The 20,597-nt window shown below is 42.8% G+C and overlaps 1 protein-coding gene across 3 annotated transcripts in view; it reads right to left on the reverse strand.

Moving 5' to 3' along the window:
* Nucleotides 1–2,367: 2,367 nt before the first annotated feature.
* Nucleotides 2,368–20,597, reverse strand: part of LOC132866850 (zinc finger protein OZF-like) — a 36,005-nt gene continuing 17,775 nt past the window's right edge. For 2 of the 3 annotated variants that reach the window (XM_060899621.1, XM_060899620.1), the window contains exon 4: nt 2,368–5,736. In XM_060899621.1, the coding sequence (XP_060755604.1) occupies nt 4,763–5,736 (974 nt within the window). In that variant the 3' untranslated portion in view covers nt 2,368–4,762. The remainder of the gene's footprint in view (nt 5,737–20,597) is intronic. The other variant, XM_060899622.1, reaches the window with a different exon arrangement.

A 20,597-nucleotide genomic window follows, 5' to 3' on the forward strand; every position in this document is an offset into this window, starting at 1 on the left:
AATGTGTAAGATCTATAAATATGTCAAAGAAAAAAATAGCATTGATGGAAAAAAATGCTCGCTCTCTTAAGATGGTACTCATTCAGCACAATTTAATGAATCTATCAGCCAATCGTATGGCAGCAATACAATGCATAAATTCAGGCAAATACTGGACATGAGTCTCAGTTAATTTTGTATCAAACATCAGAATGGGGAAAAAAATTTGATAATGTTGACTGACTTTGTCTAAATCTTCATCTGTCCAGTTTCAGTGAACCTGTGCCCACTGTCGCCTCATCCGTTTCAGGAATACTCAAACAAGCTCATCCGGCACCAACAACCATGCCATGGTCAAAGTCACTGAAATCACATTTACCCCCCGATTCTGATGTATGATGCAAACATGAACCCAAAGCTCTTGATTTTATGCACTACTGACATATTGGGCACTGAGGAGTAGTTAAGATTTATAAAGCACTACAAAACTAACAAATAACATTAAGGAGAAAGGAAACCATTATAACATGGGATTATATGACTAAATCACTACAACTTTTCTTTTTTGTTCCAACCAGACAAAAAGAGACAACAGGACTCAAATCACTGTGGACATGTTTTAATGAACAGCATATTTGACCCTACTGTATATGGTTCAGTAAAGTGTGGAAATTGCAAAAGCAAGAGTGATGCAGAGGATTTGTCACAAACAAACAAACAAAACATTCTCTTTCCCTGCACTTTCTGGTGATTTTCCCCTCACTTGCAATGAATTCAGGAGATCAAATTCAGTAAACTTGTAAATTGAATAAATACAATTACAGTGGTGCTTGAAAGTTTGTGAACCCTTTAGAATTTTCTATATTTCTGCATAAATATGACCTAAAACATCATCAGATTTTCACACAAGTCCTAAAAGTAGATAAAGAGAACCCAGTTAAACAAATGAGACAAAAATATTATACTTGGTCATTTATTTATTGAGGAAAATGATCCAATATTACATATCTCTGAGTGGCAAAAGTATGTGAACCTCTAGGATTAGCAGTTAATTTGAAGGTGAAATTAGAGTCAGGTGTTTTCAATCAATTGGATGATTGTCAGGTGTGAGTGAGCACCCTGTTTTATTTAAAGAACAGGGATCTATCAAAGTCTGATCTTCACAACACGTATTTGTGGAAGTGTATCATGGCACGAACAAAGGAGATTTCTGAGGACCTCAGAAAAAGCTGGAAAAGGTTACAAAAACCATCTCTAAAGAGTTTGAACTCCACCAATCCACAGTCAGACAGATTGGGTACAAATGGAGGAAATTCAAGACCATTGTTACCCTCCCCAGGAGTGGTCGCCCAACAAAGATCACTCCAAGAGCAAGGCGTGTAATAGTCGGCGAGGTCACAAAGGACCCCAGGGTAACTTCTAAGCAACTGAAGGCCTCTCTCACATTGGCTAATGTTAATGTTCATGAGTCCACCATCAGGAGAACACTGAACAACAATGGTGTGCATGGCAGGGTTGCAAGGAGAAAGCCACTGCTCTCCAAAAAGAACATTGCTGCTCGTCTGCAGTTTGCTAAAGATCATGTGGACAAGCCAGAAGGCTATTGGAAAAATGTTTTGTGGACAGATGAGACCAAAATAGAACTTTTTGGTTTAAATGAGAAGCGTTATGTTTGGAGAAAGGAAAACACTGCATTCCAGCATAAGAACCTTATCCCATCTGTGAAACATGGTGGTGGTAGTATCAGGGTTTGGGCCTGTTTTGCTGCATCTGGGCCAGGACGGCTTGCCATCATTGATGGAACAATGAATTCTGAATTATACCAGCGAATTCTAAAGGAAAATGTCAGGACATCTGTCCATGAACTGAATCTCAAGAGAAGGTGGGTCATGCAGCAAGACAACGACCCTAAGCACACAAGTCGTTCTACCAAAGAACAGTTAAAGAAGACTAAAGTTCATGTTTTGGAATGGCCAAGTCAAAGTCCTGACCTTAATCCAATGGAAATGTTGTGGAAGGACCTGAAGCGAGCAGTTCATGTGAGGAAACCCACCAACATCCCAGAGTTGAAGCTGTGCTGTACGGAGGAACGGGCTAAAATTCCTCCAAGCCGGTGTGCAGGACTGATCAACAGTTACCGCAAACGTTTAGTTGCAGTTATTGCTGCACAAGGGGCTCACACCAGATACTGAAAGCAAAGGTTCACATACTTTTGCCACTCACAGACATGTAATATTGGATCATTTTCCTCAATAAATAAATGACCAAGTATAATATTTTTGTCTCATTTGTTTAACTGGGTTCTCTTTATCTACTTTTAGGACTTGTGTGAAAATCTGATGATGTTTTAGGTCATATTTATGCAGAAATATAGAAAATTCTAAAGGGTTCACAAACTTTCAAGCACCACTGTATGTAACTGAACAGCAGGTGAAATTGCAAACACCAAATAAATCCAGGGAGAAAAGGTCCTGACTGGTCTTGAGTTTAAAACAGTTAAGTTCATCTTTTCATTACCTAGAATACTGAAACAGACAGACAGATGTTGAGTCACAACAGCCAGTGAAGCCAGCACTTTCACAGATAATGGTAACACATGCACAATCAAGAATTTGGCCAACAAACAGATCGCCTTCAGTATACATTGTGTTTCTACGTTGTATATAGTTACCATTGTTGCAGCTCTAATGCTGGAACTTGGAAGCCAAGTCAGGGTTTCTGAGTCAGTATAGGATCAGACTTTGAAACCGGAGCTGGTTCACAGCACAGCTGGCTTCAAAACATCAGAATGCAGAGTTAACCTGTGCAAATCCATACTGTACATCAAGCCAAGGTCAAAACCCAAAATACAAGAATGGACTAGATAGACAAAACTACATAATTTAAAAAAAAAAAAAAAAAAACCCCACACCCCACTCCACACATAGCTGTGAAAACATTCAATGCTTTCCACTTCAATTTTATTTGTCTAGTCTTAACAATAGACACTGTTGCAAAGCAGCTTTACAGAAAAAAATATTTTAAAACATATGAACTAATAAGATCATTAAAAGATCCCTAATGAGCAAGCCTGAAGCAAAGATTTTCAATACTTTGAAAATGACCAAGAAAAACAAGGAGAGTAACGGACAGGACCATGAAGAAAACTGTTAAGAAACATGAGAAACAAGAAACATTCTGGAGGCTGAATGAAAGATTTGGGACGACCGCCACCAGGAGAGGGACCAGGGCCTAAGACTGCCACCAGGGGAGGGACCGGGGCCTATGACCCAACACAATGAGAAGGACCACGGCCTATGACCGCCACCAGGGGAGGGACTGGGGCCTACGATGGCAGACTATGACCCGACACCGGTGGCAGGACCAGGGCCAACAACCACGGCCTGGGACCCACCACCAGGGGAGGGACCGCGGCCTGAGACCCGCCACCAGGGAAGGGACCGAGGCCTATGACCGCGGCCTACAACCCAACACCAGGGGAGGAACCGGGGCCTACAATGGTGGACTATGACCCGACACCGGTGGAGGGACCGAGGCCAATGACCCAACACCAAGGGAGGGACTGGGGCCTACATCCGCCAGTAGGGCAGGGAACGAGACCTACAACCAACACCAAGGGAGGGACCGGAGCCTACTACTGACACTGGATTAGGCATAGCATCTTTAACATCAAAACTTGCAGAATTACAAAAGGAAATAGTGCGTGAACCCTTTAAACATGGTCTGCATGTCTTGAGATGTAAAGACGCTAGTAGTACAAAAATTCTCATTTTATAAGAACTCACTCTTTTCACCAAGTAGCAAGACAGTTGAATCTTCACTCATCAGTTCCTGGATTTTTAAAGACTAAAGTTTATTTCTGTTTTTTGTTGGGGAATTAAGTTATCCAAATTTTTCAACAAGATACATGAATGAAACAAAAATTCAACGTAAATTTACTTATTATCTATTTTAAAAACATTTTGAAAAGAGAGAGAGAGTCTGTAAAATGGATTGGGAAAGATATAGAGGCAAGTCTGTGCTGAAACTGGGGACAGTCGGTTTACTCGCTATTCATCATCAAAAGCTGTTAAAGGATCCAGAAAAAAAAAAAAAACGCAGCAGACATGCCACAGGTTTTTGAGGACATGACCAGTACACACTAAGATGTAGAGAATATGTACATTGTGTTTAATGATTAGAGTAACAAACAACGATGGTTAACTGCGACAAACTCTGCTATACAGTAGGTATTTGAAGATTACAAATAAATTAAAGTTGCTGAGAGCGTGGAGCTTTTACAATGACTAGGCCATGTGAAATTTGTTTACAAAATATTATATCCACAATTTAAACCAAGATTCTCTTCTACTTCCTTAACTCCATTTTATTATTCTCCCTTTCTTTTATTGAAAATGTGCTTTTCAAACTCTGTTGCACAATCAAAGAAATCACAATTCAGTATTTCTGAGAAATCGGTTACATCACAGACCTTAAACATGCTTTTTCACCAAAATTAGAAAACACATATCCGATCTCATTATTCTCTTTTTAGCATGTGTACGTGGGTACATGGAGAAGAAATAAAACTGCAGCTCTGATTAATACATGCCTGGTCTGAAGATTGCTCCATGACTCTTCTGACGTTTTGTATATTTCTGGAAGCTACAGTGATTATATGTATATTTGTCAGGACAAGCCTAACCCCCATATAAATAAAATCTTAAGTGGAGAATCTGCTATTATTGTCACAGTAGCATTAGACACATCCATAATAAAGCTAATAAAGAAGTCCAAGTGTGTGCTATGGGTCCTGCTTCACATTCTCCTGGGTGTGATTCTTCTGATGCGCCCTGAAGCTGCCCAGATAAGTGAAGCCCTGATTGCAGATGCTGCAGTGGTACGGTTTCTCTCCCGTGTGAACACGCAGGTGTGTTTTGAGCACGTCAGGCCGAGCGAACGTTTTTGGACACTGAGTGCAGCGATACGGTCGCTCTTTAGTGTGAATGCGTTCGTGCTGCTTCAGGTTGATGCGATAGAAGAAGCTGTTGCCGCAGAACGAGCACTGGAATGGCCTCTCGCGATTCTCACCTACATGGATACGTTTATGGGTGTAAAAATGCCTGGGGTCCGAAAACCCCTTCCCACAGTGGTCACACAGGAACGGCTTCTCCCCCGTGTGTGTTCGCTCGTGGCGGTCGCGGTTCACTTTCTGGCTGAACGTCATGTCGCAGTAGGAGCAGGAGTATGGCTTTTCACCTGTGTGAACTCTCTGGTGCTGTTTCAGAGCGCTGATGGTGATGAAGCTTTTCTCACAGACGGAGCACACGTAAGGCTTCTCGTTGGTGTGCATGCGTTCGTGTTTTTTAAGGTGTGTTTTATGATAGAAACACATTTCGCAGTAAGCACACTGAAATGGTCGCTGCCCGGTGTGAATGCTCTGATGGCATTTGAGGTTTCCCTTGGTCTTGAAACGGTTGCCACACAATTCACAGCGGAAAGGTTTGTCCCCGCTGTGTGATTTCATGTGGACTTTGAGGACTGAGCGTGTGGAGTAACCTTTTCCACACACAGTACAGACATGAGGCCGCAACATCTGCCGTTTCGTGCGATTCTCGTGCATTTTCATGTGTCTCGTCAAAAACACCGCAGACGTCAGTTCCTGTCCACAGATGGAGCACGGAAAGACCGCTTTTGTTCCACTCTTCTTTTTCTGATTTCGTTTCACTGAAGATTTGCTTTCTTCATCACAAGACTCGCTGCAGCCACCTAAAGGAGCTGAGAAAATACATTAAGTACAGAAAACACACAATAAAACTAAATTTGCATTTCCTGAAAGAAATAGTATTTGCAAAGCAAAAAAAAAAAACCTTAAAGATAGATAGATAAATAGATGAGCGAGTGAAAAAGAGAAAGAAATGAAATAGATAGGGAAGTTACATTTGCGGTCAGAGGTTTACATACACTCATCACAGACAAAGGTCATGGCATATTGGGCTTTCAATGGTTTCTTTGAACTGTTCTTTTTCTGCAGCAGAATGATGCATAAACATCTTTAATAGGAAAAAAAAAGAATTTGGTACACAAGTTAATTGAGTTTCTGGAATCAACACAGGTCAAAATTATACATACAGCCACCTAATTATTTGGTTACTTGTCCCCTTAGCATGTTTCTCCTTGACCAGATGCTTTTGGTCGCCATCAAGTTTCTGGCAGAATTCTGGTTGGATATTGTCCACTCTTCTTGGCAGAACTGGTAGAGTTCTGAGGTAGCTCTCCATCTTCATTATTCCAGCCACTTTGTTCCACCACGCTTAACCATTGTGTAACAGTGTTCTTGGGATTGAATGCCTCACTTTTACACCTCCAAACTTACCTGTGGTCATTGTTGCCAAACAGCTCAATCTTTGTCTTATATGACCCATAAAACTTTCTTCCAGAAGGCCTTTTCGTTTTTCCATGTGGTCAGCTGCAAACTTTAGTCGAGCTTGAAGGTGTTTATGTTGGAGCAGGGGCTTCTTTTTTTTTTGACAGCACCCGCTCAGTCCATGGTAATGAAAACTCGCTTGACTGTAGACGGCAACACTCCTGTTCCAGCAGCTTCCAGTTCATGGCAGGCCTGTACCTTAGTGGTTCCAACTCAACTCTGTCATCGTTCTTCCACATACTTAGTATACAGAACGAAAGGTCATTTTTTTATGGACCAAGGTGCATAGACAGTGCACACAAGTATCATGAGGAAACAATAAACAAATATTACAAAAGCTGGTAAGAGCTGTGCAACATCACAGAACACGACCTAACATAAGACAACATAAAATAATCCATCATACACAACCTAACAGCAGCAAGACAGTGCAGATAAAAGAGAGTTTGACACAACACCAAAACCAGCAGAACTATGAAGGCAGGTGTGATGAGGCAGAGAATAAAGTGCTAGTACACAGCTTAAAGTGACCGTGTGCAGTTTGTGTGTTTAATGTCCATTGTCCATTTCAGAGTGATGGTACACAGACGCTTGAGATGTCCATTGTCTAGTGTGTGGGGGGGACAGGGGAGGCAGGTTATTATGGGAGTGAGGTGTTGGGTGGCACCAGGATGTTCAGGGCTCCGACAACTTGAGGGAAGAAGCTGTTGCAGAACCTTGCAGTGCAGGTCCTAATGCTGTAGAACCTTCTACCTGACAGCAGAGATTCAAACAGTCTGTGGGAGGGATGAGAGGGATCCTTCGCAATGACAGAGGCTCTGTGTACACAGCGTGCCTGGAAGATGTCCTAGACGGAAGGGAGGGAGACTTCTATAATCCTCTCTGCTGTCCTCTTCCTTACGCGTTGTCGGATCTTGTGTTCCAGTGTTTTGCAGTTCCTGAACCACACAGTGATGCAGCTGGTTAGGATACTTTCCACAGATCCTCTGTAGAAGGTGGTTAGGATTGGTGGCATAAGGCTGGCTGTCTTCAGTCTCTGCAGGAAGTGAAGACGTTGTTGTGCCTTCTTCACAGCAGAGTTGGTGTTGATTGACCAGGTGAGGTCATCAGAAATGTGCACACCAAGAAACTTGGTGTTTCTGACTCTTCAGAGCCACTGATGAGCAGGGGAGGGTAGTCAGCCAACCCTCTTCGGAAATTAACAACAATTTCTTGTTTTGTCTATATGAAGACATTGTTGTTGTGACACCGGATCACCAGGTTGTTCCACCTCCTCCTTAGCCTACACAATAATAATCTACACTAACATGTTCGGTAAACATGTTTTAAGGATTCACTAACCATTTTCCACCATGAATCCTCTCTTTTTAATGTAATAAAGAATTTACTGCAAGTACTTAAAACTTTGTCCCCCCCCCCCATTCTATGGTGCAGTGGAATGATCCTTTTCTATAGAAACATGCAACCAAAACACAAAGACACGAAAGTGGACAAGTTTAAATCCCACAATATTGCCAGTTTGCTGTTTTCACAGGAACACAAACAACGATGGACAAAATGCATGTTCATATGAAAACAACAAACTAGTGTCGCAATAGCGACCATCGGCTGGCTGGCTTACATCACTTCAGCATTCCTACTGAATGACAGGAGAAAAAAAAAAACAAAAAACTTGAAGGTACCGTATATAGTTCTCAAGGAAGATCCCAAAAGGGGTAGTTCCTCTAAATGAATCTCTAGAACCATTTGGTCCAAAAGCTCCTAATGAAAGCCCAATATTGCCATGACATTCATGTCCATGATGAGAGTATGTAAATTTGTGTACGCATCTGTTGACAGATAAAGTCAGGGTGTGCTTTGTTTCAGTAGTTCTACATTAAAAGTTGAAGTAGTATTAAAATCAACGGATCACTATGGAAGAATGCAGGAATAAATGGAAAAAAAGTGAGAAAGAGGAGGGTCATTAATATGAAAAGCAGTTAAGTGCTATACTCTTGCAGGTGAATCCATATACACTGCAACCCCACAATAACGAACTCCTTGGGGGACTTCCAAATAATTTGTTATACCAAAAAGTTCATAATACTGAAATGGACCCATTGTCACGCCACTCACTCACTCAATATGCAAAATATTCAGCATGTTCTTATCACGGATTTATCCTTCCAAGACACTATCGCAGTTCACTGACTGAGTTAAAGGATCACGGACGGAGGCGATGATTTCTTCATCGGTTATGGAAACGACGGAGGTTACCAGTGTATTGTTGTTCTCCATTCAGTTCATTCATGTGTTGCAAATCACCGATGTCAATTAAGTCTCGGATGAAAACATATCTGTTTATTCAAGCCTTGTGTTAATGGTGTTTATGAGGTAAAGGAGTAGATCTGGAGGATCCTCAGACAGAGTGTTTTGGTAAACTGGGATGTATGGATGCTGTCAGACCCCCACTCGCTTGCTCACTTGAGTTTGTTGGTGTAGTGGCTGCTGCTTTATGTCCCGGGGCTCCCTCATACCTGTGCTACCTTCTGGCTCTCCCCTTTTAGTTATGCTGGCATAGTTAGTTTTGCCGGAGTCCCTGCTTGTACTCAGTGCAATATGTATACTGTTCCTGTGGAGGACGGCCCCATATGGACAGTCGAAAGTCATACTTGGAAGACACTCTGGACACTTACAGTCATGCTTTTGTGGCTGAGTACACAGTACCTGAGTGAACTTCTGTTCCTCTATGACCCGCCACGCCTACTTGGATCAAAAGGTGCAGGCTATCTGCTGGTACCTCGTATAGTGAAGGCTACATCAGGGGGCGGAGCCTTTTCTTACAAAGCCCCACAGTTATGGAACAGCCTTCCAAGTAGTGTTTGGGAATCAGACACAGTGTTTAAGTCTAGGCTGAAAACATCTGTTTAGTCAAGCCTTGTGTTAATGGTGTTTATGAGGTAAAGGAGTAGATCTGGAGGATCCTCAGACAGAGTGTTTTGGTAAACTGGGATGTATGGATGCTGTCAGTCCCCACTCGCTTGCTCACTCGAGTCTGTTGATGGTGTAGTGGCTGCTGCTTTATGTCCCGGGGCCCCTCATGCCTGTGTTACCTTCTGGCTCTCCCCTTTTAGTTATGCTGTCATAGTTAGTTGTCAGAGTCCCTGCTTGTACTCAGTGCAATATGTATACTGTTCCTACTTATTCAGGTGACATTGGGCATACCTAACAACCTGTGTTGTTGTTTTTTTTTTTCTCCACCCCCAAAATCTGTCCCTCTGAGTTACATGTCGGTCCTGGGATCGAGATGCTGACCTCTTCTGCTCCTCCGACCTGCCTGATCCATCCTGGTGCCCTGTGTCTGGCTGGAGTCTCATCGCATCACTCCTGTGGAGGCACGGCCGGATTAAAAGAATGGGCTAAAAGGGCTGCAGCCCCGGGCCTCACCACCAAGGGGGGCCTCCGGTTGCTGATGTCAAGTGACTAAAGTTAGTAGAAGTAGAGTAAAAAACGAGCGAAAATGTCGGGTCAAAGGAAACACGAGAGCGGGGCCAAAAAAAGAAAATTACAAGCAATAAAACACAAAAGAGTGACAGAATTACTTAAGAAAACACCCAAACTAACCAATATGTGGAGTACTAGTCAGCCTGCTGTAGCGGCTACCAGTGAAGATGCAACTGTCAGCAAAGGACAGCAACCAATGGCCACTAGCCAACTAACCAACACAACTAGCCAGTCTGCTAGCAATACAATCTCCTCTGAAGAAACAAGTGACGGAGAAGAACCAGCGGCGGGTAATGTAGCGGAGGAGCCTGTTGATTCTGAGGCAGGGGCAAAAACAGATATATTGACCGATGTTGCATGTTGGGGAGAAGTTAATGAGAAGATGCGTACCTACTGGGTCGGAAAGGGAATTACGGCACCCACACTTTGTCAACATAAAGATGACAATTTTTTGACTTCTGAAAGGACTTATAAAAGTCAGAAACGATGTCTGAGCAAAACATTGTTCAGCCGCTCGCTCAGAAATGGAGAAAAGGTAGCAAGAGAATGGCTTTCTTACTCCCCATCCACTGGAAACGTGTTTTGCTTTTTTTGCAAACTATTCGGTCACGAATCATCCGCTTTCACACATGGATTTTCAGATTGGAAGCATTCCGTTGACCGGGTGGAGATGCATGAAGCGGGCCAGCCTCACCGAAATGCAGTGCTCACTTGGCTTGCGCGCACGCAGGTACGTGGGATAGACGCGGAGCTGCAGGACCAACTCAAAGATGAGGCTAATTACTGGAGAGAAGTACTGCGGAGAATTGTGGCAGTAATTAAATTTTTGTCAGAGCGTGGGCTCGCATTCCGCGGAGACAACGAAACACTGGGCTCAGTGCACAATGGCAACTATTTGGGAATTTTGGAGTTGCTGGGCAAGTTTGACCCCTTTCTGGATGAACACTTGAAAAAATACGGAAATAAGGGGCGAGGGACACCCTCATATTTGTCATCTACTATATGCGAGGAGTTTATTGGTCTCATGGGTCAGCGAGTTCAAGCAGAGATCATTATGCAGCTGCAAAACGCGAAGTATTTTTCTCTGATAGTGGATTCTACACCGGATTTGAGTCACATTGACCAGTTAACGTTTGTGGTGCGTTATGTGTCTGAGGAGGGCAAAATCTTTGAGAGATTTTTGAAATTTCTGCCCATATTTAGCCATACAGGCGAGTCCCTTTTTGACTCTGTCACAAGTGTGCTGCAGGACATGCACATTGACATCAGAAATTGCAGGGGACAGTGCTTTGACAATGCGTCCAACATGTCAGGTGCGTACAAGGGATTGCGTGCTCAAATTCAGGAAAGAAACCCCCTTGCTGATTGGATTCCATGTGCGGCCCACTCCCTGAACCTTGTTGGGGTCTGTAGTGTGGATTGTTGCCGTGACGCCAGTTCTTTTTTTAGGCTGATTCAATCCATTTTCACTTTTTTCGCAGCTTCGCCTAGCCGCTGGAAAATATTAATGGATGGACTTGAGTCTAACGAGAACAAACGCATGGAGACGGTGAAGGGACTTTCATCTACGCGATGGGCGGCACATGCACGGGCTACAAAATCTCTCCGTTTAAATTTCAGAAATGTCCACGACACTTTAAAGGAGATAGCGGAAGATGACAATCAGAAATCAGCCGCACGTGAGGAGGCGAAATCCCTGGCAAAAAAAATTAATAGATTCGAGACAGCATTCCTCACCATCATATGGGATACCATGCTGCAAAGATTTGAAATCACAAGCACGGCCCTGCAGACAGTGGATTTGGACCTAGTTACTGCTGTGGAATTACTCCAGTCCCTCATAGACTGTGTCCAATTTACGCTCCCAGTTCAAACACTTGGAATCCCAGGCCAAATCACTGTCATTGTCACAGCAGTACACAGTGACTCGACCAGTGAAGCGCACCACCCGAGCCGATGACACCGACGAACCTGACCATGTGCACAATGCAGGAGAAGACCGATTTCGGGAGACATTCTTTGTCATAATAGACAAACTGATTAGTGCATTACAGCAGAGACACGCAGTGTACAAAGAAACCTGCACATACTTCGGATTTCTAACGCAACTAGACAAATTGTCCCTCAGTGAAATATGCGAGAAAAGTGTCAACCTGCAGGCAAAATACCATGAAGACCTGGCGGATGATTTCCCTGACGAACTGGGGCAGTTTGTGCATTTCGCAAAAGTTTCCACTGAAAACAGAAAGCCGAGGAACTTACTGGCATTCATTCGAGAGAGGCATCTACAAAATGTTTTCCCAAATGTCGACATAGCACTCAGGATTTACCTTACATTGCCTGTCAGCAATGCCAGCGGGGAGAGGTCATTTTCCAAACTGGGCATTATCAAGCATAGACTGAGAACATCAATGTTGGAGGAGAGACTGAACAATCTGACTTTAATGTCAATAGAGCATCACATACTGGGACAACTGGACTTTGAGGAGCTCATTGATGATTTTGCATTGAGGAAGAGCAGAAAACGGGCCTTTTGAAATCACTTGGTGAGTCATGTTTTTTTTCTGACGGGCCGCCGCTGCCTACTCAATATGCTCCATTAATTGTAAAATAGTTTTTAGCGTGTTTGTGTGCACATTTCAAATAGCCTACCCCGAATATGTTGCACCATAAATTTGCCTGTCTGCCTTCTTGCTTGGGTTTGTGAGTAACCTGAACATGTGTGTATTTTGAATATGTATTCATTGAGCTTTTTAAAAATGTTTTTTTAAATACTGGTCAATTACAACTTTGTGAATTACATATAATCTCTATTGACTTGTTTCGCGAAAAAGGTTTGTGGCTTTTAAAATGTGGGTCACCATGAAAAAAAGTTTGTGAAACACTGGTCTACAGTACCTACAGGCTATACATATTGATTTATGCATTTATTCATTTAAAAATATTATTATTACTACTATACACGATAATGTTTCCTTTCATTCTATCTGACTAAGCTACAAGTATTGCAAAACTTCCCTTTTTTTTTAAATCTAAATCATACCTTAAGTTTTCTTCTATCTACCACAAATACATTTTATTACCTTTTTTGGGATGATTAGCCTAATACAAGTCACCATAAGTTTAATTTCTTAGTTTCTTTCTTCCTACATTTTTAAGTATAGGTCTATTCAGATATGTTTTGTTTTCCATCATTATTCTGTCAGCTTTGTCAACACTACTGCAATGAGTCATGGCAATAAAGCTACCATTGAATTGAATTGATATTGCCAGTTCGCTTTAAACGGTAGTGTGTCATAGATTGGTACTGTGTGCGCTGATGTGTCAGTGCACCTGTCGTGGGTTTGTGTGAGGTCATGCGTTAGGACACGATATGAAGGGCCTCATCCTGGTAATTAGCCCCGGGCCTCAGAAAGTATTAATCTGGCCCTGTGTGGAGGGCAGCCCCATATGGACAGTTGGGGGTAGCGCCTGGAGGATGCTCTGGACTCTTGCAGTGGTGCTTTTGTGGCTGGGGACTGCAGTTGACTTGCTGACTTTGGGACTGCGGTTGTCGTGAATGGTTTTGCGCTCGGGTTTCCGTCAGTGGGGGGGTTTATGGCATCAACGAAGCTGACTTTATGTTAGGACTGTTGTAGTCATGTCTGTTTTTGCCCAAATGAGGATGGGTAGTTTTTTATTTATTTTATTTTTTTATTTTACCAACTTTATTGGACTGTTACAAAATAAACATTAAAAAAAGAAACATAAAAAAAAAACAAAAGTCAGCCCAAAGGGGAGAACGCAAACGGGTGACCCATGCAAGGCGTTTCCCCGAAGGTATAAAAGAGAAAAATCATACAATTAAAATTAGACTAAATTGATCTGTGGCAACCACAGTCACGGTACACAGACCAAGTACATGAAAAGTCCGTATTATAGGTGGAGGTCAGTAATTCAAAGTACAGCTCGAACAGGGATGATTTGAAAACAAGGAGGCTACGGAATTGATCTGGGGAAAAATATTTACATACATAGTTCCATGGTTTAACAATCCTATTGAAGAATGAGGCCTGATAAGTTGAAGTTCTGCAGTGAGTAGGTTTTAAAGTTAATTTCGGGTTTTGGGCCCTAGACCAGTCATGAGTTACAAAAGACACGTAGAGGTTTATGTTCAAATCTGTTTGGCGATTAATGCATTTATATACAAAGACTAAGTTTCTAATCTCCCTGTCATAAGTCAGAGGAAGCAAGTGCAGGCTTCTGAGTCTGTCTGAGTAAGTAGCATCCCCAATACGCTGTTGTAGTATCCAGCGCGTTGCCCGTCGTTGGACTCTCTCTAACAGGCTTCTAAGGTTGACACTAGCAGGGGACCATACTTCAGACGCGTAACAAAGCTGTGACTTGACGAGTGACAAATATAAAGTCCTCCTCACTTGAATTTCCGTCAGCAAGGGACGGGATCTTTTTAGAAAGCCAAGCATCCGGTTAGCCTTGTTGACTATTGAGCAGACGTGACGGCTGCTCCGAGATCAGCACTCTGGGAGCCAAGCAGAGGAAACCATGGATGTGTAAAAAGCACCGCAACAAAATGTACAAGAAGAGGGGAAGAACTTCCTGTTTCTACACTGAACACAAAAAAATGCCAAAAACCAGTTTCCTAGCTCCGCTTTGTCTTGCATTGTGTGCATTAACAGTTTTAGCCAGATGTAGAAATCCTCTGCAAAGACACCATCTACGTCCTATTTTATTTGGCAGCCCGTCACATGCTGCCTATTTGCCATATGGATCAGAAGCCTACTTTGCTTTAGCTCTCCGCCGTCAATTGGCCATTCTGGATTCACTGTCACTCAATTCAAGATCTCGTGCTCTCAAGTTATTCGCTAGTGGCGTGCTTTTGCTCAGAGGAGACGTGAGCCCCAACCTAGAGCCCTACACTCCCACGGGAGTCGCACGGGACTCGAGGGACCCGCCCCAAAGCAGTGCGGCGCGGGACAAATTTTGAAAGCTCATTGCAGGCGCGGGCGGGACCAGAAGTGCACATATGCGGCGCGGGCGGGAGCGGGAGTGCACATATGCGGCGCGGGCGGGAGCGGGAGTGCACATATGCAGCGCGGGCGGGAGCGGTGATAAGCTGCAGTCCCGCTAACTAAAAACGTGTTTGAAATAAAATTTATAAATGATTAATTTATGTCTATCATATATAACTTGTGCTAGATATTTTATTTGGCATTAATAAAAACATTTTAAGATGCCTAAATTTGCAGAGAGAGTCAGATTGCCAGATTGAGTGAGGAATGTCATCTTAAATTTGCCATTGATCACCCTAACGGGAAATCCTTTGATCACTTTAATGACTCGCCGTTCACACCCAGCCTCCAGTGACCCACACTAACATGATGCCTCAATGACACCTTAGATGAGCTGGTCATCAGAATTCTGATTCTGATCCAGGAGAGGATAAATATCTCTCGTTCGTTTCTCGATTCTTTTCCTCTTCCGTGTTTGAGATCTCCGATCATGGCAGAAGAGCAGAGCTCCTTTACTGAATCTCACAGTGCTTCAAAAGTAAGTGCTGCTTTAAAAAGAGGTACATTTACCGTTAAAAAGTCAAGAGTCCTGAAATCGGACATTTGGAAGTCGTTCTCACTCGTGTACGACGCGGCTGGAAATCAGCTGCCCTTTGCTTGCTGTGATAAGTGCCAAAAGGTTCTGACATACAACGGCCATAAATCAGGTACATCAGACCAGTCATCGCATCTGCGTGTGCGCAACGCCTAGACACACTGCTGTCACCAAGTCACCTTGTCCCAAATGGAATTGACATGCTGTATAAAGTAGCAACTTTCCTTACTCCAAAGCTGCATCATCTTAGGATGATCAATGCAAATGAAAGACGATACGTGACGGAAGCTGTGAAAGAGATGACCGAGGAGTTGGGGTTTGATGTCCAAACTGATGAAAGCGCGGAGCCACCTCCACCTAAAAAGGTCACTTTTCGTGAGTTTGAGGAATGGGAGGATGTCGGTGCTACGGGTGCTGAATCGAAGTCTGTAAACTCCGAGATTGATGATTATCTGAAAGTGAAACTCATTGGATCCGAATCACACCAATCTAAAGATATCCTGCTGTGGTGGAAAAATCACTGCTATGACTTTCCCCCACACTTGCCAAACTGGCACGGCATGTACTGGCCATTCCAGATTCCAGCGCACCATCCGAGCGCGCGTTCAGCATACAGTGGGGCAAAAAAGTATTTAGTCAGTCACCAATTGTGCAAGTTCTCCCACTTAAAAAGATGAGAGAGGCCTGTAATTTTCATCATAGGTATACCTCAACTATGAGAGACAAAATGAGAAAAAAATCCAGAAAATCACATTGTCTGATTTTTAAAGAATTTATTTGCAAATTATGGTGGAAAATAAGTATTTGGTCAATAACAAAAGTTTCTCAATACTTTGTTATATACCCTTTGTTGGCAATGACAGAGGTCAAACATTTTCTGTAAGTCTTCTCAAGATTTTCACACACTGTTGCTGGTATTTTGGCCCATTCCTCCATGCAGATCTCCTCTAGAGCAGTGATGTTTTGGGGCTGTTGCTGGGCAACACGGACTTTCAACTCCCTCCAAAAATTTTCTATGGGGTTGAGATCTGGAGACTGGCTAGGCCACTCCAGGACCTTGAAATGCTTCTTATGAAGCCACTCCTTCGTTGCCCGGGCGGTGTGTTTGGGATCATTGTCATGCTGAAAGACCCAGCCACGTTTCATCTTCAATGCCTTTGCTGATGGAAGGAGGTTTTCACTCAAAATCTCACGATACATGGCCCCATTCATTCTTTCCTTTACACGGATCAGTCGTCCTGGTCCCTTTGCAGAAAAACAGCCCCAAAGCATGATGTTTCCACCCCCATGCTTCACAGTAGGTACGGTGTTCTTTGGATGCAACTCAGCATTCTTTCTCTTCCAAACACGACAAGTTGAGTTTTTACCAAAAAGTTATATTTTGATTTCATCTGACCACATGACATTCTCCCAATCCTCTTCTGGATCATCCAAATGCTCTCTAGCAAACTTCAGATGGGCCTGGACATGTACTGGCTTAAGCAGGGGGACACGTCTGGCACTGCAGGATTTGAGTCCCTGGCAGCGTAGTGTGTTACTGATGGTAGCCTTTATTACTTTGGACCCAGCTCTCTGCAGGTCATTCACTAGGTCCCCCCGTGTGGTTCTGGGATTTTTGCTCACCATTCTTATTTTGACCCCACGGGGTGAGATCTTGAGTGGAGCCCCAGATCGAGGGAGATTATCAGTGGTCTTGTATGTCTTCCATTTTCTAATAATTGCTCCCACAGTTGATTTCTTCACACCAAGCTGCTTACCTATTGCAGATTCAGTCTTCCCAGCCTGGTGCAGGTCTACAATTTTGTTTCTGGTGTCCTTTGACAGCTCTTTGGTCTTGGCCATAGTGGAGTTTGGAGTGTGACTGTTTGAGGTTGTGGACAGGTGTCTTTTATACTGATAATGAGTTCAAACAGGTGCCATTAATACAGGTAACGAGTGGAGGGAGCCTCTTAAAGAAGAAGTTACAGGTCTGTGAGAGCCAGAAATATTGCTTGTTTGTAGGTGACCAAATACTTATTTTACCGAGGAATTTACCAATTAATTCATTAAAAATCCTACAATGTGATTTCCTGGATTCTTTTCCTCCATTCTGTCTCTCATAGTTGAAGTGTACCTATGATGAAAATTACAGGCCTCTCTCATCTTTTTAAGTGGGAGAACTTGCACAATTGGTGGCTGACTAAATACTTTTTTGCCCCACTGTATGTGGTCGAATACTGGAGGAAAGGCGCAGTATGCTGAAGCCCTCAACAGTGAACAATTTGCTGTTTCTCCATAGCTGTTCAAAGAACCCGATATCCTAAGCAATAGGCTTAGTTGTTTCGTTTACCTGCGTTTGATTTTCTCGTTTTTCTTATTCATATTCAAACAAGGTCAGCTATGTTATATTGAGTTTAACACTTGCACGGAGGCTCAAGCCCAAATAGTTTTAGAAATGTGCAACCATAGCCCTATAATGTCTACAGTAGCCTATACTGTCGATTTTTTGTTGTTGCAGGCTAGGACTGTGTTTTGTTATAACATTTATATATGCTATGCTTGTAGGGTATTCTATAGGATATTCTAGTTAGAAATGCTTAACAAATGTAAACTGGGTTAGCCTAATGTTTTGTATGGCTGAACAATAAAAATATACCAAATTTCCACTTGGAATTACATGCTCGCCTGTCTTTTATTATTATTATTATTATTATTAGTGCTGTAAAAAATGTCGCGTTATCATCGCGTTAACTTGACTCAATTTTAACGGCGATAATTTTTTTTATCGCGAGATTAACGCTCTGTGACATGATGTAGGTTTTTCATAAGCTTTTGAAACTAGTAGAGATGGGATTTATGGCTCTTTGATGGGATCCGCATCTTTGTGATCCGTTCTTTGAAAAGAGCCATTCAAAAGACTGGCTCATTTGGCTCTTTTTAAATATTTATTCAGTTTTAAGAAGACAGCGTCTGTAAACTCAATGCTATCCCAGAAATCCTTCCTGTAATATGCAAATTTGGCCGCCTCTGATTGGACAGCACGATGCATCAACAGGCAGAAAAAGTGTAAAAGTACGAAATGTGTTAAGTGAGATGAAACAGTAAAGATCAGATTCAATGCAATATTTATCAACGAACAACTTAGTTAATATAATAGTGTACTTTATATTATAATCAAGCATGTCAAGCCTACCGATACTGTGTAACCTACAGTATCTCTCTGATTAAAGTTGTAGACTAACTCAAGCAGTAAATCACTTCACTGAGTGAAGTGGAAGAAGAGTGAAGTTCACAATGTTCAAAAATGTGTGATTCGCAATTAAATATTTTAATCGCTTGACAGCACTAATTATTATTATTATTAGAGACACTACATGCTGAATTCAGAAACAAGGTAAATAATAAACGTGAGCTGTAGATATTTATGCTCAAATCCACTCAAAGTAGGGGGCGGGGCACCATCACGCTGTGTCAAGACAAGAACTTTCCTGAGAAATAACGCGAACGTCTGCATCATGCGGGATTTGCGGGCGGGAGCGGGACAAAATATGGCAGGCGCGGGCGGGAGCGGGACTGAAAATCAATTTTTTTGTGGGCGCGGGCGGGAGCGGGACTGAAAATCATAATTCTTTGCGGGCGCAAGTGTGACTGCACAATGCGGGCGCGGGCGGGACTGAAAAATCCGACCCACGCAGACCTCTACCCCAACCCTGGCCCTTCTAATGCTCCATCTGAGCGTGGTTTAAACGCGCTATATTTTTTAATGCTAGAAGTGTCAAGGCTCTCATTCCACTCGAAGAGAACCCTTCACGTAAAATATGCAAACTAGCCATTCTGCAAGAGTTGGTCTACCGAAATTTGTACGACGTGGTTTGCATTAGTGAAACATGGCTGGATGAGTCAGTCTCATCTTTGGAGATTTTTACAGGATACACTATCTTTCGCAAGGATAGAGTAAACAAAACTGGCGGGGGCGTACTTATTGCAGTTAAGCCCGAAATCAAGACTCGACGCCGGCAAGAACTAGAGAGAGACAATGCTGAGTTCATAGTCGAGCTCTGCAAGGACAATAATTCACCGGTTATTCTTTATCATCCTGAACCGGGGCCTGAGGATCTACACGAGCTCAACCTCTCTTTGCAAGAGTCACCCGAGACAGCTTGTTTTATTCTCGTCGGAGACTTCAATCTTCGTTCTGTCATCTGGTCTCCGGACGAATCTACCCCAACAAACACGGGCGTATCTTCAGTAGACGAGGCGTTTCGTACTCTGATGGAAGATAATTTCTTTCGTTAATTCATTCAGGGACCAACTCACATAGCGGGAAACAAATTAGATCTGTTGCTGTGTAACTTTCCGGAGGTTATTGAAGATGTAACAACATACACTCCAGCTGAAAGCGGATTTCCCTCGGATCACTATCTGATAGAGTTCTTCATAAGACTAAAATTTACACGATCCAAAACTGTGCGCCGTAAGACGTACGACTACAGTAAAGCCGATTTTGATGATCTCAGAAGATGCCTGGAACTGGTCTCACTTGAATTATCTCTATCGGACGATGTCGATAATTCCTGGACTCAATGGAAAGATTTGTTTCTAACTGCGGTAGAAGAGTGTGTGCCAGTTAAAATCATACGCGATACAAACACTCTGCCTCGGATTGACGGTGAGGTCAGGTATCGTATGCGGAAGAAATATCAAGCGCTAAAAAAAAAAAAATAATAAAAATAAAAAAAAACTTTAGGAAAAACAAAACGTCCGAATGTAAACAAAAACTTCGAAATATTAGCAATGATCTCAAGACCGTAGTTAAATGTAAACATCATGACTATTTGGCGAGGATTGAAGGATCTTTTCAGGACAACCCAAAACTGTTTTGGAGCTATCACAAAGCAATTCTGCACCATTGCTCAAATACAGATGCTGTGATTACTCACAACGGTCAAAGCGCTAGTAAGGCCGCAGATAAAGCGGAAATGTTTAACAACTATTTCTGTTCCGTTTTCACTTCTCCCAGCTCAGACAAAGCATTTTGTGGTTATTCATGTCCCTTGAGATCAGATGAAAAAATAGCTGAAATAACAGTTCCCGTTTGAGTCTGGTTCCTCTCGAGGTTTCTTCCTCATGTCGTCTGAGGGAGTTT

Source organism: Neoarius graeffei, chromosome 18 (assembly GCF_027579695.1).
Source record: "Neoarius graeffei isolate fNeoGra1 chromosome 18, fNeoGra1.pri, whole genome shotgun sequence".
NCBI classification, from domain to species: domain Eukaryota; kingdom Metazoa; phylum Chordata; class Actinopteri; order Siluriformes; family Ariidae; genus Neoarius; species Neoarius graeffei.